This window comes from Battus philenor, unplaced genomic scaffold, assembly GCF_028537555.1.
Source record: "Battus philenor isolate CCGP_79_NKW_IND1 unplaced genomic scaffold, ilBatPhil1.0.hap1 SCAF_1, whole genome shotgun sequence".
Taxonomy (NCBI): Eukaryota; Metazoa; Arthropoda; class Insecta; order Lepidoptera; family Papilionidae; genus Battus; species Battus philenor.
In genome coordinates this window covers 7,751,292-7,778,006 of record NW_027181661.1, presented here as the reverse complement: position 1 = coordinate 7,778,006, position 26,715 = coordinate 7,751,292, and the positions used below count along the sequence as shown (strand labels likewise).

The 26,715-nt window shown below is 31.9% G+C and overlaps 2 protein-coding genes across 2 annotated transcripts in view; one reads left to right on the top strand and one right to left on the bottom strand.

The window, feature by feature from the left end:
* Positions 1-150: 150 nt before the first annotated feature.
* On the bottom strand, positions 151-15,604 carry Tmc (Transmembrane channel-like). Its single transcript, XM_068773949.1, has 15 exons — positions 15,593-15,604; positions 15,107-15,184; positions 7,239-7,401; positions 6,659-6,830; positions 6,313-6,451; positions 5,672-5,776; positions 5,170-5,358; positions 4,110-4,342; positions 3,724-3,915; positions 3,401-3,649; positions 1,912-3,325; positions 1,234-1,830; positions 943-1,156; positions 325-872; positions 151-282 (listed from the first exon to the last, which is right to left on the bottom strand). Exons 1-15 carry the CDS (start codon positions 15,602-15,604, stop codon positions 151-153), a joined length of 4,437 nt encoding a protein of 1,478 aa, XP_068630050.1.
* Positions 15,605-21,009: 5,405 nt separating this feature from the next.
* LanB2 (laminin subunit gamma-1) overlaps positions 21,010-26,715 on the top strand; it is a 29,523-nt gene continuing 23,817 nt past the window's right edge. The window contains exons 1-4 of the mRNA XM_068777104.1: positions 21,010-21,181; positions 24,965-25,089; positions 25,172-25,320; positions 25,461-25,578. Coding sequence (XP_068633205.1) covers positions 21,050-21,181; positions 24,965-25,089; positions 25,172-25,320; positions 25,461-25,578 — 524 coding nt within the window. The 5' untranslated portion in view covers positions 21,010-21,049. The remainder of the gene's footprint in view (positions 21,182-24,964; positions 25,090-25,171; positions 25,321-25,460; positions 25,579-26,715) is intronic.

The window sequence follows — 26,715 nt, the reverse complement described above, 5'->3', positions numbered from 1 at the left end:
CTTATAAATGAGGTTTCAATTACTTTTGTTTTTAACAAAGATTATTCTTACATTTATCTTACGAGTACAAAATTATTGGTACAACTATATTGAACGAATGAGAACATTTTAATTCGTACATATTTTATATTCAATTACATATATATTTTTTTATAAAGAGTATTGATATTTATGTCCATCATCTGATTTTTTTTCTTTATGGGGTTTATTATCGTTTATGCTATCAACACTGCTCTGTCTTCGGAGTGATTTTAAACCTGGACTACTTCTTTTAGCAGTTTCCTGAAACTCTCCTTTTTTGCTAAGATTTCTTGCGCTTTGAACATGTTTCTGTACTTCTATTGCTTTTGGGATGTGAACTATTTCATCATCACTTTCGGTTGTGCTAATAGTTATTACTGGTATGACAGAACTAATAGAATCTGATTGTCTAGAGTAAGTACTTGATTCTGAAGTTTGCTTTCGGTTAATTTTTTTGTCATTAATGTCTTTATTGTTTTCTGGATCTTTATTTGAAGCTTTAGATGGTAAGGACGTGATATCTTCTTCTACAATTTTGTCTTCTTTCAGTTTTTCCAAGACTGCTTTCTTTTCTGTACGTTCTCCAACTTTATCAATTTTTACTTTAAGACAAGTTTGTTCAATTCTGTGTTTTATTAATTCATTGTCGTCTGGCTTGAATTCAACTGTAGGTCTTTTCCTAATATCTGAGTTCTTAGAGACACTAATGTTTTTAATTTTTAAAATTTCTTTTGGTAGCGTTTCATGAAAATTTGTATCAGTGTCATCCTCGTGATTGTCTTCAGATTTTATGGGATTTGTTTCAGGCTTTTTATCTAGAGCTAGCCCAACGATCTTTGCGAATATTCCACCTAAAATATTTCCAGTCATTTAAATTTATTAAGATTACAACAAAACATAATATTATGCGTTGATTCTTACCTTTTCCTTTCCTTTCAATTTTATGTTCTTTGGTCTCATCTACTGTCTTTCTGTCATCGGATTCAATAGATTTAGATACAGGAAGAGAAGGTAAAGCTTTCTTCCATCGAGAGAATGGTGTATTATCAATAACAGAAGATCCCGTACGTCTTCTGGTATCAGCTAATTGAAACATTTTCCTTCTTTCTTCGGTTCTTTCACGTCGTAACTGAATCTGTAATTTTCATTTATTATTTACAAAAAATTATACTGGATCAAATAATAAAAAAGGTAATTCTAACATGTTCTTACCTTCAAATCATTGTTAGCCTCTCTCAAAGAATTGGTTAGTGAAGTTAGATAATATATAATAAGTATAAGTAGTACAAGCAAAGGAATAACAATTGCAGGTGAGGCAATGTATTCAAGTGCAAAGTTCAAGCTTTTAGGTAAGATTTTATAGATATTGTTCGTAAGTATTTGATAAATTTTTTCATATTCTGAAAATGGTCCACAATGCCATGATGGCTTGACCCAGACGATAGTATAACCGACTGGTAAAACACATAAAAAAAGCATTGTCAACAAAAGAGCTAAGTAAAAATTATTACTTTTCGATACTCTAAAGACAACTTCGTGCGGAACGTTGCATGTCATTACCGCCCATGATCTTAAATACATCATAATTATTAATTTGAAAACATTTAAGACTACAAGACCAGGAGAAAAAAACATTCCCATCCACACCATTCCTTGATTGTTTATAAGATGTAAAATGTTTTCCGCAATTTTAAAATCACCGTATTCTGGAAATTTTTTCTCCAAATCCCAACACCAACATCGGTTCATATATCTGACAAACAGAGCTCGAAAGAAATCCATAAACAATGTTCCTAATAAAACGAATACCTGAAAAATTTGAATTACAGAAGTAACATAAATTAAGTTATTATTTATTCCAATTAACTTTATATGACCAAACAATCTTACCAAATCCATCATGGTCAACTTCACTAACTCTTGTCCGAACATTGTCTCCCAGCAAAGTTTGAGTAATTTTTTCTGTGTGGTTTTTGTAAGGTTATACATTTTCCTATTATTTTTATCAAAATAAACTCTATCAATTGTAATTGTTTTGTTCATTAAGTACTGGCTTTTTTCCTTTTTTATTTTAAAGTCGCATTGATTTATGTAACATTTCACTTCAGCCACTGTGCAATTAGTCATAAGAAATACTTTCGTTATATTTTGATTACCACAATTAACAGAACAATTAAAAGAAATATTAGGACAAGTAGAATAATAATCCCCAGTGGTAGTTGTTGGAAAATCAGCTGCAGTATCATATTTATTTTCTACCGGATTTGTACCGCTTGTAGTGATATGTGGTTCAACAGTATTTTCGTGTGCATCTTTAAAATTCTTGTTACTGTTTACAAGATAGCGGTAATCAGTTGTAAATGGATCTTCACTTATCTTTAAAATTTCGTCTTCTGACTCAGTACCGACGATCTTTTCACTTGTCGAAGAAATAGACATTTCAGATGTTGAAAAACTGCCTTGAGATGATTCCATCAAATTTATGTCCGTAGTTGTTTTAGTTTCATCACCCCAATCCGATTTGTCTATAATTTTCTTAGTATTCAAGTCAAGATAGTCGTCTTTTATTCCTGTTGTAAAATCAGTAAAATCGTCAGTAACGTTATATATATTGGTATATGTAGATACTTTCTCAGTATTCGTGTAATCAGTTGTTATAGAAACAGAATCATTAGCATCGCGTCCAAAATATGTACTGCCTTCTGTTAATAAATCTACTGAGAATATGTTGGTTAAAGTTGTAGAATCAACAGACGTGCTTTCATAATATTCAGTATCGTTATCATAATCATAAGATGTCTCATTAAATTCTATAGAATCGTTCGATAAGTAACTAATATTTCTCAATCTTTGAAGTTCTTTATTTATTAGTAAAATACTATTTTCAGTTGAGATGTCGTTTATTGTAATATCTGTATTATTTTCTACATATCTTTTTAAATTTTCTGGCTTGATATTCTTTGTGTCGTTCATAATTTTGAAAGACTTTTCCGTTTTTGCGTTGTTAGGTCTTATTGTAGACGAAGATATATCACTAGAAATTAATTGTGTAACAGTACTTTGAGTAATTTGTGGCGATGGCTTAAGTAAATGACAAGGCAAACATGGAATCGCAATTTCATAGCACGAAGTTGGTGAACTATATATTAATGTTTCGCTCAAATCTAAGACGTTTTCTGATATTACTGATGCATTCATTTTTAAAGTCGGTTGCAATGAGTCCAATTCTTTGCTCATGCCTTCAATTTTGCTAAATAAAGCAAAAATCAGGGAGTATAAGTTAAGCAAATTTAATAGCATTATCCTGAAAATAATAAAACCTGTTATTAATTTAATATTAAATGAAGCTTATATAAATATTCATTATTAAAACTTTTACCTCGCTAACTGTAGCCTTAACTGCTTTCTAGGATGACAATGCTCTAAAAGTCCGAGGAGTTCAAAAAATACGGGAAAGGTAATTGTGATAACAGTAACTACAGTCGTAGTTTCATTCTCACGCCACCAATTACGAACCTTCGGGTTATCATCTGAACGGGTTACTACTGTTACTACAGCATAAGCAGACACACCAAGAAGAATCGTAACGCAAATGTTCACAAGTGCTCTCAGCGTGATAATGCGCCAACTGTACGTAATATAAATTAAAATATTTGTTGTACAAATAAATTGTAATTTCATTTGATATAAAATACTACTTACTTTCGGGGGTCTTTCTTTTTCTCAGCCTCTTCTAATAAGGCTTCCTTAAAGCCTAAAATCACCGAAGCTATACGATTATGTGCAGTTTCTGTATTGCCTATCATAAAGTCCCATCCGGTGAATAATTTCCAAGAAAATATACATTCATCTTCTTTTTCTGATAATTTAGACATTCGCGAGTTTTCAGCCATTCTAGGAAAATTATTTTATTCTATTATATTTAAGAAAATTAATTTAAAATATAATACTAGTAGTTATTCGTGTCGTACATAATTTTCGAAAATGTATATCGTTATTATAAAGCAATATACTTCGAAATCGTTAGCAGAAGATCAAAGGGACAGTCAATAAGCATATGGTATCCATAAAAGATATATTTAACTCACTTCCTCAGTATAGCAACGAAGCTATAAACATATACTACCAAACCGGTAAGGAAATAGGCGAGAGGCATTCGATACTCTGGTCTCTCAACATTGCTGTAGTAGCCGTAGAAAATAGGAGAATATTTCAGGACTCCTTCGAATTCCCACACCGTGAGCAAATTTGTTGAATTACGTTGTTCTTCTTTCATAATAATTTTCCTCTCTCCGTCTTCCAATGGATTTGCAGTGAGACACTGAAATTTTAAATTGTCTTCAGACACTTTTAGTACAGATGTGGTTACATAGAAATTCATGAATAAAATATTACGACGGAATAGTCAACATATGTATGAGAATATTACAAACTGTTCAAAGTGCGTAAGAATATCAACACATAGAAGAAAAATAGCAATATACATTAGATTAGTTCTAGGAAAAAAAATAAGCTTGTTATTTCTTTCTCTAGATTTCACAAAATTGTACACAATCATACACATAATATATTATATTAATCAAATATCCTATAATAAATTTAAGAAGTGCGTTAAACAAATACTCGTAAATAAAACTTTTTGACTATAAAAATATTAATATAATATTTATTAGTTTCGGTTACGCGGAGGACAATTTATTTACACTGGTCAAGGATTTTTTAAGAGTAATAATTAGTTGTAGAAGATCTCTTTTTTTTTCTTTTCTCAGATCAGAGCTCGTTTGGATTTCTCATTGCTTTAAGTTAAGTGATGCGATGCTCAATCCAATATTACTAGTGACAGATTAAGCAGGCTTTGGTGCAGCGATCTTAAGGCTCGGCAGCTTCCCAATTCGTTGAAATTGTAGTAAGTAGTGACCCTAGGCTTGCCATGAAGCTTTGCCACCTTAAAATACTTTTAGGCTAATCGCCCTCCTTGCCTTTTCCCCTCGCACCCGCGGAATTTTCAACTTTTATTCTGTCAAATAGGCTTCAGGCATCCTTCCCATGACGTACATAAATGGTCACTATAAATGACCCTTTCCTAATAATAATATTAATAAATAAATTAAAAAAAATTATTAGTAAGGTATAATAAAATTGAAATACCTCGGGTATAATGACAAATACAAGCAAATTGAATCCGATGACGAGATTCACCCAAAACAACCATCGCAGAAAAGTGAAATAGGAAGCGACAACGGAGCCGAAGTGGGATTCGATTTCCTTGATACGTAGTTCCCATGGTATAAGTAGGTTAGATGTGTTGGCCGCTTCGCGTTTCAAATGCTGCCATTTCTGTATATATAACATTTTATCATTGAGCAGTTTAATTTTTGTCCCGATTAAAAGTATTTATTCTAATTATTAAGTATTTCTCTTGTTACTTTTATGTATTATAAAAATACTACCAACTTGCATACACTTGATTTACATATATTTGAACAAAACGTGCTAAAAAGGCCAAATAGTTTTTTTTATTGATAATAATATTCAGTAAATAAATAACATTTCGAGCAGTCAAAATAATTACTACATAAAAATTTATACCTCGATTTTAAAAGTTAATTTACTGAATTTATATCTATATTACACATATAAATAAAAATACCGTAGCAATCAGGATGTTGAAACGAGCATATATATCGCGAGTGCTTTTGGATTGCGCCAGCCGCTCCTGGAGTTGTCCTTCATGTCTTTTTATATATCCTTTGGCCTAAAACAATTTTATTAAGGTATTTATACTTTAGTCACGTAAGTTAAATTATTTAAATCGCGGCTTCTGTTATTCGACTTAGCCTAGTCGATTGGCAAGTTAAAGTTACAGTGGGATTTTCGCGGGAGCTTTGTTGTTATGGATTGGATACCACTAACTGGCAAAACATAAGACGTCTCACATAAAATGATTGTTAAGTTCGTTGAAAGACATGGGATAAAGGTCGCTTTTAACCGGTGCTTCAGGAACTCTATAGGAGAGGCCTCTATTTAACAATGGAGCTCCTACAGTTGAAATGGTGATGACGATGATGGTCTATAATCCGAAAATACCAAGCAAACTATAACACAGCCCTACCAGGCACACAGAACTTAAGGATAAAGTCTATCTAGCGGGACAAAAAAACATTACAAGTTAAAGACTCCTCCTGATCCAACGGTGAATATTTTAAGCCGTATATTACCCAACATTTTTTTTTATTATGAAATATTTATAGGATAACTATAAAATATTAATTATTCTTAAAATTACATTACCTGGTGGACAATCTTTAGCTTTCGTCTCATGCCGAGGGGTTGTTGTTTTACAGAACCCAACACCTCCTTATGAAGATGAATGTTTTCAAAAATTTGCTCTTGTGTTACCAGTGGGGTCTCGTCAATGGATATTGCAGTGCTGTTGCCAAAACAAAGTATTTAATTTGTGCACCATAACCTCTACTTTAAAATTTATTACAGATCCAGTATGAGTTGTAATTCAAGTATATTTTCCTTCATTTTTATTAGTATAAAAATTAATTCTCGTTTACTGCATGTATACAAACGCGATGAATACAAATATTAAAAAATATTCCTAGTATATTTTAAAGATTTGTGCACTCACTCGCCAGAACTGGTAGTAAAGATGGACGAACGTCTTCTGGATCGGTTCTCATCAGGCAAGAAAGGTGAAGATGGTCTCCTACTTCGACCTTTGCGAGAACGACGAACACTAGCACGGCGTTGGCGTAAGACAGCGCTTAGACTGGCCGAGTAGTCTTCATCTTCCGATACATCTAAAACAACAATAAAAATAACTGTATTAATTGTAATTTATACACCCTTTTCAGACGCTTCTATTTATTAATAATGTTCTATTTACAGTATTAATCTAATTTACTAGTAACTTCGTACTTCCGTACAAAGTTCTTAGTCGCTCGTGGACTATGAGATCGAATCATGACTAAGAAAATCCGTATGCAAAAAAAAGATATATTCCATGCGATAATCAAGTTAGAAGTGACAGAAGCCAGGTCACATAACGAGTTGAACAGATGACCTATGTCAGTTGTTAGAAAAATCCCAAGCATAGCCATCTCCTTGGCTCTCTGTGGACCCAAGTGAAAGACCACGTTTCATTGCCGTAAGTATCCCCTGGTAACACTCATTTTAAAGCTCGTGACTATATAGTTTAAATATCTTACCTCCAGCTGCTGAGGAAAATTTGACCTCATTACTGACAGGTGTTTCAGATGGTAAATGGAATAAGTTGACTCCAGAAGATGTCATGCTGCTCGGATCAGCCCAAGTCACTGAAAGGCGGTCTACAGACGGCTGTGGTGATGGAGGCGGGCGGTCACAGGAACCCTGGCGTTAAATATTTTCCAATGGTTTTCATTTACTTATTATGTTATATGTTGTTATAAATTTTCTAACAAAATCAATACTTTTCTTTTTTTACGTTTATAAAATAACGTTTACATATTTGTCAATAATAATTGGCACGTCTACAGTGTAGATGACTTGAAACTTGACTAATGCTTTAATTTGTTTTTCACTTTCATTTTCCTAAATATAATTTGCCAATTACTACCTTAGCCGTGTCCATTTTGAATTAATCAACGTGTTTAACGAACTGCGTGTTGAGCTTTCGTTTATAAGCTTTTTAACGAATTAAAACCTCATTTTTGATTACTGTGACGATCGAATTTAAATAAATTTTAGTGTCTATCTTGACAAGAATTAAAAAAAATTATTAATCACGTTTAAATTACAAACACTCGTAATTTACATATTATCCTATTTGTATAAATTTACTGTTATATAATGTATTTATAAATTACATAAATCTGTATTCATAAGAGACGCACTGAAGGTTTTAACTGACCGAATGTTGGATTATAGCCTCCAGTGGGACCTTATGAAGCGACGTCGGCGATCGTACTGTCGCCGCAAAGACCGGAGTGAACCTGAGCTCGGCTTGCTGCCTAATAAAATGCCCAATTAGCGATTATGTACAGGTAGTTCGATTGATTATTTAAACGAATAGGACTTTATTTTATTTTTATAATTGAATGAACCTACAAACTAGGGTTTCACTTGACAATGAACGAATAAGTAAAAAGTAAGAAAACTTCATAATAATGAATCTTTTATAGCACCACAATGTATATGAGAGGTTGAAACTTTTTCTTGAATACAAAATTCTTATATGTCTTAGGAGTGAATGTACAGCTCAATTGTTAGCCAAAAACTTTACAGCTTGTAGACTTATTTCTAAACAATCCGTATAAAGTGATTATTCTCAAATATGTAACAGTAATTATTGAATTCTTCTGATATGCGCACATGGCAGTAAAAAGTCTGTAGTAAAATAGACATTAAACAATAACAATTTTTTATGCATGAATTTTTAAAATGCTTTTTTTCCAATCATTACTTATGTATTATTTTAGATACTAATGCCGTCTCTTTAGATTCTTTTTACAAGTTTAGTTATCTACGTTATATATAAAAGGAAGAATGAGGCTTTTATAATAGTTAGTATATATAATATTTAATTTATGATAGATATTTAAGATTATTCTAACTTTTTTGCGTAAAATAAATGTGTAATTGGTAACTTTTGAGATGACTGGAATGATATTAATTATATTTTCGAGCAATTTTTTCTAGATTGTAACCATTTTTTTAATTTTAGATAGCATAGAGTAAATTATTTTGAGTTGAGAGACGAGTATGTATTACGATTCTACTAATACGCGCCTGAAATGTTTGTAGCTTAATTCTAATTCTTGGAATACACTTTAGGAAAGCTCAATTTGTCTCCACATTTTTTGAAATTAGGGTTTTAAAGCTGAGCTTTCTAAGCTCAAAAGTGTAATAATGTGTATCGTCGTTTCTGTCCATAGATGCCTGATACTAGACATATACCTCACTAAAAGATACCTATTGAGGGATATACTACTATCGCTACGCTTGGTAGGTGGATTGGAGATCGCAGTGGGTATAGACTTGTTTATGAGCACTGGTAAACTTATATAATTATATATTATGTACGAAATTGGTACGGTTCTTTAAAATTAAAGTTATAACAAGTATATAATTACTATGTCTTTCAGGATATTATTGTAAGGTGATGAGTTTTTTACATTCTGAAGGAAGTAAGAAACGTTTAAGTAAATAAAATAACTTATTATACTATTTCCTAAATTATTATTATTTAAATTAATGTGTTATGGTTTTGCAGCAGTAATTCGTAATTATAGCAACTAAATTAGTATTTTGCGTGTATATATAACGAAAACGTGACTCGCGTTTTAGCATCCAGTAACTGTTTTATTATACCATAAACTGAGCAGGTGAGCAAGCGTGGTTTCAAACACACAACTCTCTTTATTATAGGATGTCATTAACAGGAAATTTAAAATATATAATTTTGAGGAGCTATACGTTGAAACTTTTCATTTATTAACTTAGAGCATTGTACATTTCATTAGTATAATCATTTTAGAAACCACCATAAAAAATGTATTCGCGGACCACGGATATTTCAGTGATTACCAACCGCATACAAAGATTTCCAACAAGACCGTTAATATCAAGGTGGTCTATCTACCCTGTGTGTGGACATTTTATGTTGCGCTTGCGGGTCCGTCACTTATGCTGCGCACCATGTGTCTTCAATTTGTTATCTCGGTTATTTTCGTAAGCGAAACGATCTCCTCTTTCCTGATGCTATCTCGTACAGAAATCTCGAGTATAGCTTTCCAAGCCTAGTTGAGCGAATGTAAGCTTGATCACGTTTCTGCGCCATAAATCATCAAACCATACCAGAAGTATAATAATATTTTGAATGAAGTATTCATTATTCAAAAATTGTATTAGCTATGTACAAACAGAAATTAAATTTTCGCTTTCCGATACAGTAAAGGGCAAGCGGAAGTGTATATCATTACAGTGCTTTTGTAAAACTATCGAATAATATATGTTGGTCTAGACCGATATATTTTAATTTTTTTTTCGAGTGGAAGCAATATCGTCTTATTTATATAAAAACAATAAATTTATGTGGAACTATAATGAGACAGTCTTTTATTTTATTTTAGGTTAAAAAATAGTTGAAATCACATTCAAGACGGTGAACTAGCTCTATATATAAGTCCACGGCGATAACCCGCAAGACCTTAAGCGCTAACTGTATTTTTTGACATCATTCGTTATAATAATTCATGATTGTACATATCATATTTTTTTTTATAATTTAAATGTGTTACGTTACTAGTTCAACACGGAGATAACAAGTTCGTCCCTAAATACGAACTATGTTTTCTAACCGTAGCTTGAATTTAAAACGGTATTTGATATACATAATCTAGCTTAAGTTGTAAGGTCTGAAATGACCACGCCTAGATTGGTTTCGTGACCAAAAGCAGTCAGTCTTTCATGGGTGCCAATGAGTGACCAATCTGTGACTGTGATTAACTATACCGTTGAGGGCTGTACTTTCATTTCATTACCATAGAATTAAAAAAAATTACAAACAGTATTTGTAATTTAGAATAGGAGTTTACATAATTTTTTTCAAAGGTCAGTTTTGGTACATTTTGTACCTAAAGTATCCATTACACATGTATTATTGCTGCAATTGTAAAAGAAAAATCTTTATATAAAATGGTCAAATAGCTCTTCTGTCTTAGGTTCTTACCTATGTAATTGATTCCCAATATTAGCAATTTTGAACTCAATTTGTCATTTTGGTTCTCAATTCAAAATTAGAATTTGTTTCAATTTAAACCTAACGACTTTGCATGAGGCTTGGTTTAATCTAACCGGCAACTGCTGAATTGTTGGATAACCAAAACAGTTCATCACAAATTTTTCTACATATGCATTTTTCAATATCAGAATCTCGAGAAGAGAAAGAAAGAGGCCATGATATTTATATATTAGTGTATATCCATATTCATGATATTGTGGTGTTATTTAAAACAAAACGAATTTCTTGTCAATCTGAATTTCATTGAGATAACAGTTTCTTTTCAGTGTTAGGTTTCGAACACGCTATTTTGAAATCGTTCATTAGATTTTCTTCTTATTATTTTCAGCCAATGGACACCCACTGCAATTCTTATGCCTCTCCCAAAGGTCACCACGATGTTTCATTAGCTCAATGTAATTATTTTTTTTGTTTCTTATCAAAACCGTGTCAATGACCACGACTGGGTATGACCACGACTACTTTGACAAGAGTGAAGGATTGGCAAGAAGTAAGTTAATGACAATTATCGATTAAGAAGACGTAATGGCTCCATCCATCACTACAAATCATTAGTAACCTTCCCTGTACTTTACAGTAAAATAATTGTAAAAAGTTATATTTTTCATTGATGTTGTATAAAATGTTGTAGTCTCGTTATAGTTCGTGAACCGTTCTTTTTTGACGAACTCAGTTTGACGAAGCTGTGACAGCTTGAAAGACTATCAGCGTCGACTACCACAGAGAGAATATGTTGTAGGTTTTGAGGATCAACAAACTGTAATAGTTTGTCTAATTGATAAATTTGATATTTATGTTTACGCTTTTATGAATACAAGAGATGTTTACGCCATAACTTTTCTTTTTGTGACAAATACTTAGTATTATTTTTAGGCTTTTATGAAAATTTCTTGAAAAAAATTAACATTTTATATTTAATAAACATTATTGATATTGGTTTAAAGAAACATTCAGTGCTGTTTTAAATTTGTCGATTACAAAAAATTGTTATAAAGTATTAGTGTAAAAAAAAATTTTTTTCATTAAACGGTTACTAAGAATTATATACATTGATAAATAGCAGCTAATTGTAAAGTAAAACAAATGTTATATATATTTTGGATCTTTGAATAAAATTATCGATAAACAATTTATATAACATAATTTGCCAACATCAGTTAAAATTTAACAATAAAAGAACACTACATGCTGTCAATTTAGCAACATTTTATCTCTATTTAATTTCGGTCAAAGATTAACGTTACTTGCAAGAACGTTTAAAAATAAAAAAAAAATCTTAATGACAATCCCGAATAATATTATAAAATAATTTTAATTTTTAATATTAATAATTTTAATTAAAAAATAATTACTTAAACTTAATACACTTTTTACTTGACAATACAAAAAAATGTTATTCAATTTACGAAACACCAACGTAATTATTCATTTTAATATAACATATTTCTAAGTACCTCTGGTTGGTAATAGAAAAAAACTAGGTGTGAAATAATTAACAGAGGTAATTTGAGAGGCAGCCCTGCTCATTCATTCCATTAACAAGCACTCCCTCCCCCACCCAAACCCCATTTGTGGTTATATCACCCCGCATAATAATTAAGAAGTGATTTTTTTGTGAATAAATGTCGGCCCTAATCGATTTCAGAATTATAATATAGATTTATTATTATTAGGCAGTTCATCATTCGGTACACGAGTTTTAGGCACGTATTCTTTCTTTTTTTTTTGTTTTTTTTTTTTTGGGTTTGTTAGTCACATGCTTTTTAATACACCATCGAATTTTTTTATTTGATTGTATTCCTCTAATGATAACGACTTTCTCTTGTAATGTTTGAAAATACACAGCACATTTTAAGCGACCACTGATATAACGCTTAATCATATGGCTTACTTATGTATGAATTAGGTTAAAAAAAATTATATTTTAGCCAAAATGTCGAAATCACAAAACTGACACAACAGATGATACATACTAGATAGCGAAATGTCGTTGAACGTTCATCATCATTTAGCTGTAAAACGTTCCCTTCTGGACGTAAGCCTGCTCTACAGATTCTTTAATGCCGACATAAACACTGTTCTACAATAAGTTTGCCGATCTGTGGTTTCCATTCCAGGTGGTCTTCTCATTGCAACGTTATCTTCGCTATGTCAGTTATTTGTTTGGATCTCCTCATCCCTGATTACATGTCGTAAAAAATACCTAATATAGCCCTCCGTGGACCATTGAGCGAATGAGGCCCAATGTTTTAGTGTCGTAAGTGATCACACATCGGTCACAGACCTTCGACTTAAGCCTCTGAGGAATATTAAACGAGAAGTTTTTTCGTAGTTTCTCGAACGTTGAATATTAAAGTATAAGTATATAATGTCAAGTGTAAAGACAATGTTCCATCTCATACTGTGAATATTGTCTTACAAATAAATAATATAAACTTTCCGCTGGTTAGCAAGACGTGATTTGATTCTGTGATTGATAAATATAAATATAAATTAGAGTACTAATAAGTACTATCTAATTTTTCTATGCCATTGCTCGAAAAAAACCTTTGAAATGCATTTCGACCCTGTTGGTAATCAAAGGGAGAAATTTTTTTATCATTAAGTAATCTAAAAAAGATGGAATCGCAGTAAAATTGTAAATAATATTACGTAAGCTAAGTTATGTAATAAAAATGTACTAGGTTTTTATTGTCTCTCTTTCACTCTGTTTAAGAAGATGTTTGCACGAGTTATGTAGATTGCACGTCTTCAAAACTATACTATTTTTGTTGAAGTTTTAAAAAGTAATTATAAAACTATGTGCACATATTAAACAGACGAATTTTACCTTACCACTGTTTATGGCGAGGAAAGTAGAGACTGTTTTATTACATATAAGGTTACCACAGAATATCATTATTATTCTTTTAATCTAATTTGATTACATTCACTAGCTAAACATTTGATATGGGGTAAATTACTGATTTTGTATGAAAATAGCTTTGTTACATGAGATCATTACAGTTATCTTTAATCGCCAGGTTAAAATAAAATTTAAATTAGTATCGCGTCACCTGATGCGAAGAACTAACAAAAACTTAGTAGGGTATGTAATTTTTTTAATGATTATGTTAACAATTTCTAACTTTTTCCTAAATTTTTGAATAATTTACTTCCAAGCAACTTTAACGTTAACTCAGTCTGAAATAGAGTAATATGCCTTTTGGCAGAGCCTGTGCTAGAAGAAGCTCTTGAATTATTAAGAAGATAAATTTATAGCATCATTTGGTAGACAATTAAAAGTTCTATACACTTACAACAGAGTTGAACAAAATGACAGATCAATAATAGTGTACTGAAAAAAGACGAACTTTACTCTCTTTTAATCTTCAAGAAAGCTTTTATTTTTGACAAGCATGCATGTTATGAAAGGTTTTTCAACAAGAATTATTTTTCTACATGGTATATTGTTTCATTGATAGGACTTGCACACTATACAAATAACATTTTCAGTTGCCACAGGTGAAGGGGTCCAAGGTGCCAATGGCGCTTAGTCTTAACCAAACCTCTTTCGTCGACAGCAAAGCAACGTCGGGCATCTTCATTTTACTATAGTAATGGGTTGGTAGGCCACTAAGTTCTTAGATACCGTAGACAGGCACTACATGTGTGTACCTGGCATAAAAACGCTCAAGAAGGGACCTCACCTCTTACAGGGACCGCAAATCATTACAAGGCAAGTGCGCTGAAAGGGCCGATCTTTAAGTTGTTCGGTGGCTCTTGTTTGGCTAAGAAGGATATCAATAGACATGTGCTTTCAACAAGACAGTATCACATGCCACGCAGGCACTGAAATAATGAACTTGTTGCAAACTTTAAGAAATTCATCTTTCTGACTAATAAGTTCGTCTCTTTAGTTTAATACCACTGGTTCATTTCTTAGAGGATATTAGATAAAGTATCGAAAGTATATCTAAAAAAGGCTAGTTTAAATACAACGATTGCGTTCAACATGATCCGTTGGTTTGTAAATACTAAATAAGGTATAATTGTTACCTATTAATTTCATATTTGTCTATTTATGCTTGCTGATCCACGAACATTAAGGTAAAAAACAGTATGAACTATTTGTACAGGTGTATTGATCTATTGCAAATAAATATACATAAAACCCTACCTCTAAAATTCCGAAATTATGAAAAGAATTTTTAACCTATATCATCAATTTCATAATTTATTATTGATGATGGATACTTGTTTCAGAGCTATCTTAATGCCATATTCAAAATTATAATGGCATAATTGGCTTACCTGCGGGGTTAGTTCCGTCTTCGATTCAATCACGTTCCGAGTGCGAGGTTCCAATTTAAGGATTCCTTTCTCTCTACCCTGAATAACAAGAGACTTGAGTTTTAAAATCCGTATCTAAATTAAAATCTTATTGCGTTAAATTTATTTATTTAATATAACAAAGTTTTGGTATTTATTCAATGTAACCGTATAAGGCCTATAAGAAGAAAGTAAATAAAAAATCAATTAGCCGTAAATATAAAATATATTTATAATACTTAATTTTTTAGCAAAGGCAAGAAATATTTACTATTAACTAAAATATAGATAAACGAAACTTATTTCATACAATACAACTATATAAACTTTATACAGGTCGGTGATTAGATTTAAAAAGTTTAACTGTCATTTTTGAATCTATGCTCAAAGGGCCTGATGCGTGTCGTTTCAGTTTCTATTAAAAAATGTATATTTTATACTATTTTTGATGGTTTTTAATATATTTACCTTAGCATCCATGGTGACTCCAGGCTTCCGAGCGTTATTAAATTTAGAGGACGACTGATGCTACACCCGTTGGTTGCGTGCTGAACGGGCCAGGTGGCAAAACGTTCTATAAACATTTTTATTTCAAATAAAGAACCGATAAGAATGTGAATATCTGTGATTTTATTTTTAATGTACCTTAAACCGTTATTAAACTATTTGCTTTTGGAAAGGTATGCACCGATATAGTGATTTCACATCACACAGGATTTCGAAATACATCCTACTCAGTTACATTGATACACATTATAAATTAACAAATATTTCTAATGGCGATACCGGGGCCACTCATATTATATACAGTTTTAGTGGATAGAAACTTTACATAACCTGTCCTCCCCCAAGATGATAGCGCAGCAACCAATCGTGCTGAGGTTTCCTCTCTCGCTTCTTCGGAACGTAATTCTTAACGCGATTAGAGTTGACATCCCCAGCCTGGGCCCCAAATACTCCATAAAATACCCATTTAAAAATAAGGTGACTTCCATATCTGGAGAAATAAGTATCCATCCGGGCGTGTCAAGGTTTCTTCACAGAAGACTGAGAAGTTAATAATGTTTAAAACTATGATGTAACACAAACAGCAGTAAAACGTTTTCATTTCTGGACGTCCATTGTAAGATCCAAGCTTCAACCATTGATTTCTAAGAGATCCGATAGGAACAGTCAGCACACAACTTCTTTTTATTAAATAGCAGTTGAAATTAATAGAAAAGCACCCGTGGGTAAATAACCTCATAATTATACTCTCTAGAGATATTTTTAATAGTCCTTTCAGTCCATAGACGCCCACTGCAAGGCTTAAGCCTTCCCCAAAGATATCTATGCGGAAAATATCATAATCGCCAGCTTAGCAGGCGGGTTGGCGATCGCAGTGTCATATTATGGTAGATGTGTGACATTGTGTATGATGGCAGAGGACGCTGCTGCCAATCCTCTAAAAACTTATATGTGAGTAGTGGCAAATTTATATATTTAAAGCACAAAGCGTGAATTACATAAGATTGTATCCCGGGAATCGAACCAGCGACTTACGATCGCAAGCCTCAATCCTACCGCTGAGCTACCACTGCTCATTTTTAAAAGTAGTTTATGCAAACTATAATGTCAATAATTCAAAAATATAAATCACATATAAAGAATACACTACTCAATAAGAAGCATACACTTTGAATTATTTAATCTAATAGGAAATCGCCGCTTTGTTTTAGCCGAAGTTATTTTGTAACATAAGGACAAATAAAAACAAAACCTTAAAGCCCACTACAACCTGTTTCATAATTAACTTTCAATTGAGGTCTCTAATAATTAAAAAATAGATAAAAATTGATTTTATATAATTTAAAGGTTATAGCATTTTACATTAGGGCAGACGGTAATTAGTGAGTAAAACTATTCAAAGGTGTGCTTTTAAAAGGGGTGAGACAACAAAGGTTATTTTACGCTACCATTTACCAGGAAATTATTGTTTATTATTTTTATTATTGTCCAAAGTTTTTTGATTAATAATATATTTCAAATTATATTATTCAATAGAGTAAATTGATTTTTCTGGTATTTGTAAAGCTATTTCAGACGTGTAACATATGTATAATACAGGTGAAAAAATAACCCGTACCAAGAGTCGAGCTTATTTACAAATCGCTATACTGAGGTCTAGGCTAATCGACTTTATTGCTCTACTAACGTTACCTAGCTAAGTGAAGCTTATAGTACGACATCTATCGTTGTCTAAAGACGAGGTACTTAAAACAATGTGCATGATGACTTAAGACACTAAAATGTCACTTCGAGTCCCATTGACAAGCTTAAGGTCGCTTAATATGTCATGGAAAGCTCTATCCTCGGGACTTTTTGACGAGATTGAATCACGAATGAAGACATCCTATCATAATCCACACAACCCAGCGGATTGGCATGTTGAAGTAATAGGCTGGCCATATAACGCACAGAACATATGACTGCGGGGGAAGCGCATCGAAGAAAGTCCGCCTATCTGTCGTGAGCCATCTCGCCTAGTTTTTTAAACGGATATCGACCCATTACTTTGACTCTGCCCCTCAACACACAAACACACAGAGTTTAGGTGCCGCCTCCTATGAAATGCAGACGCCGCGCTATCCTGAGATCAAGACATGCGCTTGAGTCTCCTTGGACGACGCGACGTCAGGCAACAATGTCGTACTAAGAGATGGGCAGGATCATAAGCAGGTTATCAATTTTTTGAAGGTTGCTAGTAAACTGGTATAAAACTTTTAAATACTTTAAAATTTCACTTGTTCTTAGAAAATTTAATGTTTGTGTAATTTAGACCAAGAGATTAAAAGAAACGGGTCACCTTCCAGAGTATAAAGAGTTCGTTGACCCATGTTATCTCAGTTTTAGATGTTCCCGAGCGTATTTCATTACAAAACCCGCTTCCGTAACTCCTAAAATTAGGTTCGTTCTTATCTCTGCACTGGTTTATCGGAGATGTTTCATTGTGAATAATACGTTACTCCCGAACAAAAGAATGTAAGAGAAATACGTTTATTTATGTAGATATGTCTTATGACAGGATTTATGTTGAAAAATCGAATGCTGTGCTTGAAATACAGAACCAAAAGGCTTTCTTTTATTTCTTCGTTAAGATTTATATAGGTTGATTAGTTACAGGTGCAAAAACTTTAGGGGTGGAATGTATAAGATATTTGCTGACAATTTATGGGTGATAGACCCTATTCAAAATCAATGGATTCAGAAATAATAAATAACGTAATAATAAGACAGTGAGAAAATGCGCATTCAAATTACTATATATTAAAATTAATAACTGCGTACTAAGTATCGCTGCAGACTTTTGTACTGTCGTTGTCGCATTACAATAAAAATAAAATTATGTTTCAGAGTGATGACTTTATACAGGGCGATTCTTTCAGATAAATGAGCTACACATTCCCTAAATTTTTGCTTTTACACCTATAACCAATCCCTGTCCAAAGTGTAAACGTTACATTAGATGACATCATTATAAAAATTTTGCGTTACCTGCGTTAAAGATATATTGTTATACATCATTCACGACGTCCACACCCGTCCCGGTTTATCATCGGTGGATATTTATAACGTGTAAAATTATTTTACGTACACGTATCTCAATATTTTATATAACCCCAGAGACGCGCTTTGCGTGAAATGTCAGCCGTACAAATTATTTTCGCTTCTTATTTATTAATTACTGATTGTACACGAACAGAAGAATTGCGTATACAGGTGATACAAGGTAAAAACAAAGTCTGTAGGGATAAAGTTATTCGAAATTTGAAAACCTCTTTTTTATTTTATTATCATCACGTCATCTTTATTTTTGAAAACATTGTTAAAGTATATTAAATAATTACCATAAATTATACGAGCCAAATGTTCAGTTAAAATGGATGATGACTTTATTTCATATTTAAGCTACCTAATACTTAAACTAATAGGTCCTTCAGCAAACCAATGTTAGCAGGAAATGTATTTAAACGGTCTGTTTAGACGAACACTTACATGTGGTCGACATCTGTTCATCTTTTACATAATTCGGTTTGCTAAAACAGCAGATGAAGACGTTTGAAAATATATTCGTACAGACGCAACTGAATGGATATTGAGTATTTTTGCTAAATTTACGTTATAATGAAATTCATATATATGTAACTATATGTAACTTGTTATACCTTTCTCTAGGCTCCATAAATTACCCATCACCATAATTAACCCATCGGGGGCAACTGTGTACAGTATTACAATACGCTCTATATATAATGTTTATAACCATATACAAGAAATGTATTTTATCAAAGGGTTAAAAATACTTTTAAAGTGTTAAGAATATAGTGATAAGAAGGTTTGGAATGAATTGTTCTTCCTCTTTTAAAAATACACTATTAAAGGAGATATGAAAATGATCTCGAAAATAATCGGTTCACCCGGAGTTGTTGTCGTTTGCTCACCACGGACCAGGAGTGAACTTTATTAATTTAGTACCATCGCAGTTACGTTCACAGTAATTTGCGTCATCAATAGTGAGCTGCTGTTAATAAGAAAATTAAAATAATTAATTTAAATAAATATTTCTTGTCAATAATCAAAAACAATAACTATAAATCAAAAAAAAAAAAACCGAAAGACTTCATCTCGCCATTAAACGTAAAAGTATGGCGAATGTAATTATTTAAGCACATACTCCACATGTTCCATGGTCGAAATTCTGAAATAGCTTAATAATTAATATAATGAAAATTAAGTGTAGCTTAATTTTCATTATATAAATTATATTGTTTTATAATATTTAATTAGTAAAACTTTAACATATATGCGAAAACAACGTAAAAATTATTATAACGCACTAAGTTTTTAAGTCCTATTCTGGGTTTTACATGTCGGTTACTCTTTGAAAATTAAAGATTCTCTTAAGTATAAAGTGTTTGTTGTAAATTCAAAACTTATTTCAGTTTTTTACTTATATGCAATTTTGTACAGATTTTTTTATAGTCGTAAAATAAGAAATGAAAAAAAGCCAGTTCTTGGAAGTTCTGCTAAGATGAATGAGATAGTGTCCAAAGAGGAAGAGGGATGCCACTATCGAGTGACCTAATGCACTCAACCGCGTCAGCTTCGCTCTCGCAGCGTATTGTAGGTAAACGATAGTGGCCACAAAATAAGGAAATGTGCTACTTTTTAATTATCTTAAAATAATTAAATCATTTAACAGGACTTTATAATAAATCGTCCACCTCAATGTCGTTAAATTTATTAATCTCTCTATTATAAGATTTACATATTTAAAACTTTGTGAACTTTAGCATGTGATCTATGCAGGATACCCTTATGTTATATTTTACCTAAACTCTAATTATTGACCTCAACGCCCAGAATGCCCCTCTCGTTGGGAACAAAAGCTTAAACCTTTACAGGTTTGTTCACAAAAACGGTTGCTAAGGCCACCGCGCCGTGCTTAGTGATGTGTACCGCCAGCATAGCAAAGATTATTTTTTTAAAATTCGCGTTATTTATTTTATGTTAATTATTTTCCATTAATAAAAAGAATGACTTTACAACCCGTATTACCTCTAACAATTCTGAAATTAATTTCATATCTATCTTATGAAAAATATGTAAAAATAATACAAGACACTTTTTTATAGTTCAGCAATCGTCATGTATTATTTTAAACACGTCAAAAGAAAACCATTGTAAAAATTAAGATTTCTTTATATTTTTAAAGGCAAGTTATTTTTCTTCTGAGAGACAAAGCTATTCTATATTTATAAATGTCTGTTCTGTATAAGCGTTGATTCATCTTTGGCGTAGTGTTGTGAAACGAGCCAAGCGTCAGTGTTCGCTGCTCGGTCGACCAGCAGGCGCGTTGACGCGGGCTCCACGCGCTCTAACAAAATGGCGCGGCTTCTCATTTACACACACTTTCTAACGTTAATAGCTATTGCGTCTGCACAGGATTATTATCATACACCAAGGATCGGATCGCAGGACTTAGCGACTTGTTATAACACCGATGGACAGCCTCAAGTGAGTTTTAAACTTTCAAACGGAGCTTAAAGTTTTTGTTTGTGTTCAATTTGACAAGTAGAATAGTCGTTTAATTCATGACATTCTTTTCTATTTATTCTGTATTATACTCAAATAAACTGAAACAATACAGGTGGATAATTAAACATTCACTTTAAATTATTTTTTTTTAAAGTTTTTCTACTAAATAACATATAACTTAATAATATATAACTGATAATATTTACATATATGGTTTAAGAATTTTTAATTTTACGGCTGCAATTTTGATGATGTTAAATAAAATGATCAATTGCCTTAATATTTGACCTTTGTACATATGTATAAAGATAATAAATATATATATTGTTGAAGATGAATTCACAATAAGTTAGTTTAACTCCGGTTCTAAGATGCGATTAACTGTTTTTGATTTGTATTTGACAAATTAATGTAGATATAATAATGAATGAATTTTCCAAGTCGTTTTCGCGATCCCATAATAATAATTATTATTTAATTCATGTGAGGATATTACTCGTATATTCAGTTTTCTAATTATAATTCGTTGCTTGCCAGTTGATTTGTAATAGATTATCGTAAGGTTATCGTGGGACAATGAATGTTGTAAGTCCATTGATACATTAAATGAGTTCGTTTACTTTCAGCGCCTAATGTTTTGTTATCAGGGGGCCAACGGAACGAGCTTATCGCCACGCATCCGTTATGTTGAGAGAGATATATAGAGCTTACTACGATGTGAGCTTGTGAATTTGATGTTGTGACAATTTAATGATCTTTGTCTTGTAATAATTGGTCACGCAAAATCTAATGTTATCCATTTATTAATTGGTTCTGTAAATAGCCATTTAAATCTTCACGTCTTGTACTTTAAAATTTACTATAAGTATTACGCATTTAGATTTAAACAAATAAAAGTAGTGATTTAATACTTATTTCATTAATAAAATACGATCAAAATAATTATGTCAGCGATATTACAATCGCTATTCATTTATCCTGCTTCAAGAGATATGATTATATTTAAAAACTCTTAAATAAGATATCGTTTAATAACCTAGGGCTTTCAGCTTTAATTTGACAGTTGAAACAATTTTTAATGTTTTACATAAGTTTTACGTTTTGTATACCTAGCGATCTCGTACGAACAATACAAATTACCTATAGTATTATAAGAATGTAGAGAAATATACATTTCATAAAGTAAAAAGTGATATAATATATATTTCGTAATAATTGTCGATTTAATTAGTGCGAAGTAAAGCTTGCCCTGGTATAATAAATGTATACATTGCGCATGCCACGTGTTGCTTCCTTTTTGTATACATGTGGTTATACATCCATGGTGGCATTATAATGGAGAACAAATTTTAAAACATACGAACATAAATCGGATAAAAATTTGGCTCTTTCACACTTAATAATTGCTATATCTCTTAACTCTTAATATTATGCTACTAAAATTTATGCTGTTTTTCAAGTACTGGCATAGACCTTATCCGTCATCAATTGTACATATTTTAGTTTCTACTCTTAGATACGTGGTTTTCAAAATTTGTCCTGCTGTTAGTAAGTAGTTTTGTAGACGGAATTAAAATTTAATGCACATGCGACAAAGAATCGTAAAAGCTAAATTTTGCTAATTGCTCAGCTCTGTTAGATTTATATTTTTGTCTGTTTTTATATCGGAATTTATATTTCGGTGCAAATATATCCTAAATTGTACAAAATAGTTTAGCCTCAATTGTGGTAAGTGGTAGAAATAACAACAATGTGTCGTTAACTGAAGACTTAATATAAATAGTGTATTATTTTCATAAATTTTTGCACATGTTCATAAAGCTACCATTGGTAATTTGAAAAAAATGTCAAAGAAAGTTTTTGTGCTATGACAATATAAATGATTTCACAGAAGGCACACATTAAGAATGATGGTTTCGCCATCAGGCTATTTCAATATTTATTAAATATGTAATTACATATTATTAACAAATATATACATATATAGATATAAATATACATATTCTTCTCAGGTCTGAGGCATTCATCATCCGAAAACTTCGTAGACTCAACTTGAGTTCAATAAGAGATATAATCGTATGTTGAATAAAGCTAGTGTTTAATGTAATTAATTTAAGATAAAATAATTAAAACATTTGAACGGCTACAGCTTAATGACACTAAAAATTATTTTCAGGAAATTATTCGATGTCATCCGGCATAAATATAAAATGCGATACGATAAATGTTAGTAGGTCAGTCCGCGGTACATTAACTTCACTTACTTTCATTGTTACTTTATTATTTTTATAAACTTATGGTTTGTTTTAAAAATATTCTTAAAACATCTAATAAAGGATAAAAGCAGTGATTTAACGAGACATAGGACTGATGACTAATGGCAGCCATTTTGAAAAAAACGATTTCACAACAGAGATGCCGTTATGTACAATACAGAGATAGTTAAGGTTACATATTTTACTGATGTCTAATATAAATAAACACTTTTACGTCTTAATGCTGGACTCAAATAAATTATAAAAAAACTTGAAATATAACGACTTCTTATGGATTTATCAAATACACAACAAAATATTTTATTAAAATGATTCTTCCTGTTTATTCTCTGATTACGAGATTAGCTTATGTATCTGTTCTTTGAGACCTCTCTTAATTAGATGCCGATGGAAGTTTTATAACAACTAATGACTACTAAAATAATTGTTGTTGTTAATTTTAATATTTTTGAAATATATAGCGAGAATACAATATCGAAAAGTTTTTTTTTTTAAATAAACGAGTAATGAATATAAGATGCATCTCTATGTTTACATATGATTTAAAAATGGAATTACAACCGTATTCCGTTTAGGTATAAGCTATAGAAAATGCTATAGTTACAATTCTCTTCATGACTCAAGTTCTTACAGGCCGATGCCAACGTCCTGCATACGCTAAATATAAAAGCAACGCTATTTTGGTCCCAAAAGTACTATTTGTGACAGACCCTTAGTCAGCCTTTCCGTATCGTCTAGCTAATTTATTGTCCGTTTCTGTGGACATAGAAAAGCGTTTTAATTTTTGTTTTTGTACATCGCACCGTATAACGAAGGAATTTATGTGAAACAATATCTTGTAATATTTTATTTAAAAATTATCGGCTTTTAATAAAACTATTTATATATATTGTTACGATGATTGAAAATCATTTAAGTCTTAAAATACTTATTGATATAATATATATATATATATATATATATATATATATATATATATATATATATATAATTTAAGGTTAATAAATTTAATTTAAATACGTCGTCATGGTCGTCGTTTAAGACCATAGACGCCCCAGCAAGGGATAGGCCTCCACCAAAGATATTAATGGGGGGGGGGGATATGATAATTGGCATACTTGGTATACCGATTGGCGATTGCAGTGTTGTATTAGAGTACGCAGAGGACGCTGCTACCCATCCCATATTTTGTCTTATTACATACACATTTGAACGTGTATACATTGACAATTATAACATTGATGGTCGACGATAATTTTGACGATTTTTGAGGGTTTGTTTTGCCTTGCAGTGGGCGTCTATCGGCTGACATAATAATAGTGTCGAGCTTCTGTTTGTTGGTCATACCATATATTGTCAGAGTAGTATTTAGCCGCTGCCGTTTTCGTAAATCCGACCATGCAGTCCAGACTCGTAATAAAAAGAAGTCCAGATAGAGAGTCAGAAGGGAATAATAACGGTGGTAAATGAATTCTTAACTTTACAGAGATGTATACCGGAGTTCGAGAACGCGGCTTTTATGGTGCAAATGGAGGCTACAAATACGTGCGGCGACAATGGCCCTAAGATGTATTGTATACAGACATCGGCTGGCAGTTCATCTGGAACGAGGTGATGATATAAATAATTAAATAAAGAATAAAACATTTAACCTCTTTTGTCGTTTACTATAACATTCTGTTTGCTTCTTCAGATCTTGTGACTTCTGCCAGCCTGGTCAATTCTCCAGTTATTTTCTAACAGATTTGCACTACGAACAAGATAATCAAACATGGTGGCAGTCTGAAACTATGAAAGAGGGCATCCAATATCCAAACCAAGTGAACCTAACATTACATTTAGGTAAAATATAAATATTACTATCATAATTACAACACTAATTGGTCAAAATGAATGCATTGTTTGATTTATTTATCTTAATTGTCAACTAAAAGCCTCTTCTGTATTTAGAATTTATAACATACGTAATACTTAATCTCCAGGTAAAGCATACGACATAACATACATCAGAATTGTATTCTACTCTCCAAGACCGCAGAGTTTCGCTATTTACAAGAAAATAAGCGAAGATTCAGATTGGGAGCCATACCAGTATTACAGGTAAATTTATAAGCACTATGCTGTAAATTATAAAAGCACTAAATAAAATGTTGCATAAAAACATATGATGATTCGCTTTGAAAAATTGTATTATTTTTGGAAAGTACAGTTCTCTGGGTTTATCAGGTAAATTTAGACAAAGAAATAGCTCAGCGTTATAAAAAAACAATCATAAAGCTTATGTGTAAAAAATAATGCTGAACTGTAGTCACCAATGTTTTTAATATATTAGTTAAAAGCAGTTTATCGTCGACGTCTCGGCCCATAGATGTCCACTGCAAATCATAGGCCTCCCTCAAAGACATCTTTAGGAGGATATACCATAATCGTTACGCTTGGCAGACGAGTTTCAGATCGCAGTGTGGTATTATGGTACACAGAGGATGCTGCTGGGCATCGGTAACTTGTTTGTGAGCAGTGTCAATTAATTTGAGTACAAAGTGTGAATTATATAAGATCATATTCCGCGACCTATTGTCGCAAGTCACACGGCTCGAAGGCGGTTTACGTAAAAACAATTTCTTTAGAAGTAATTTTCACTAATCATATGAATCAATCTCACTTTTCTATAATTATATATTTTTCATACATGAGAATGTCTAACTTAATCTCTAGGCAAACCAACTTATAGCTTCTTTTTGATTAACTCCGTAGCTTAACACTGGTTGCCTAATCTTTTCTTCTTTAATATCGCTTAAAAATCTTAATAATTGAAGTATGCGTGTATCATATAAAGAATTTATTACAAATTGAGCTTAGCGGTGCTAGACCGTAACCTTTTTTAAGTTACATGTATAAAGTGAAATAAATGTGAGTATATTTAATTCCATCATTTAGATCTTTACTTTTAAGAGGCGCAATTAATTGTCATTACGATGCAGGCAATTAAAACTTGTTTATTATGTTTGCTTAGTATAAATTATTGATTTAAAGTTATGCAGGGACCGCTTCAATGAAAATGTTACAATTATCTTAATATAAACTGAATTAAAACGTTAAAAAATCTTGCTGTTTTGAATTTCGGGTGTTTTAATCGCATGATGGAGTGGAAATGCGCAGGCCACATAGTGCATCAAAAAATAGAGACCACGGATGATGATGCACACATGCCTTAAAACTGAAGAGGCAGTAAGTCGG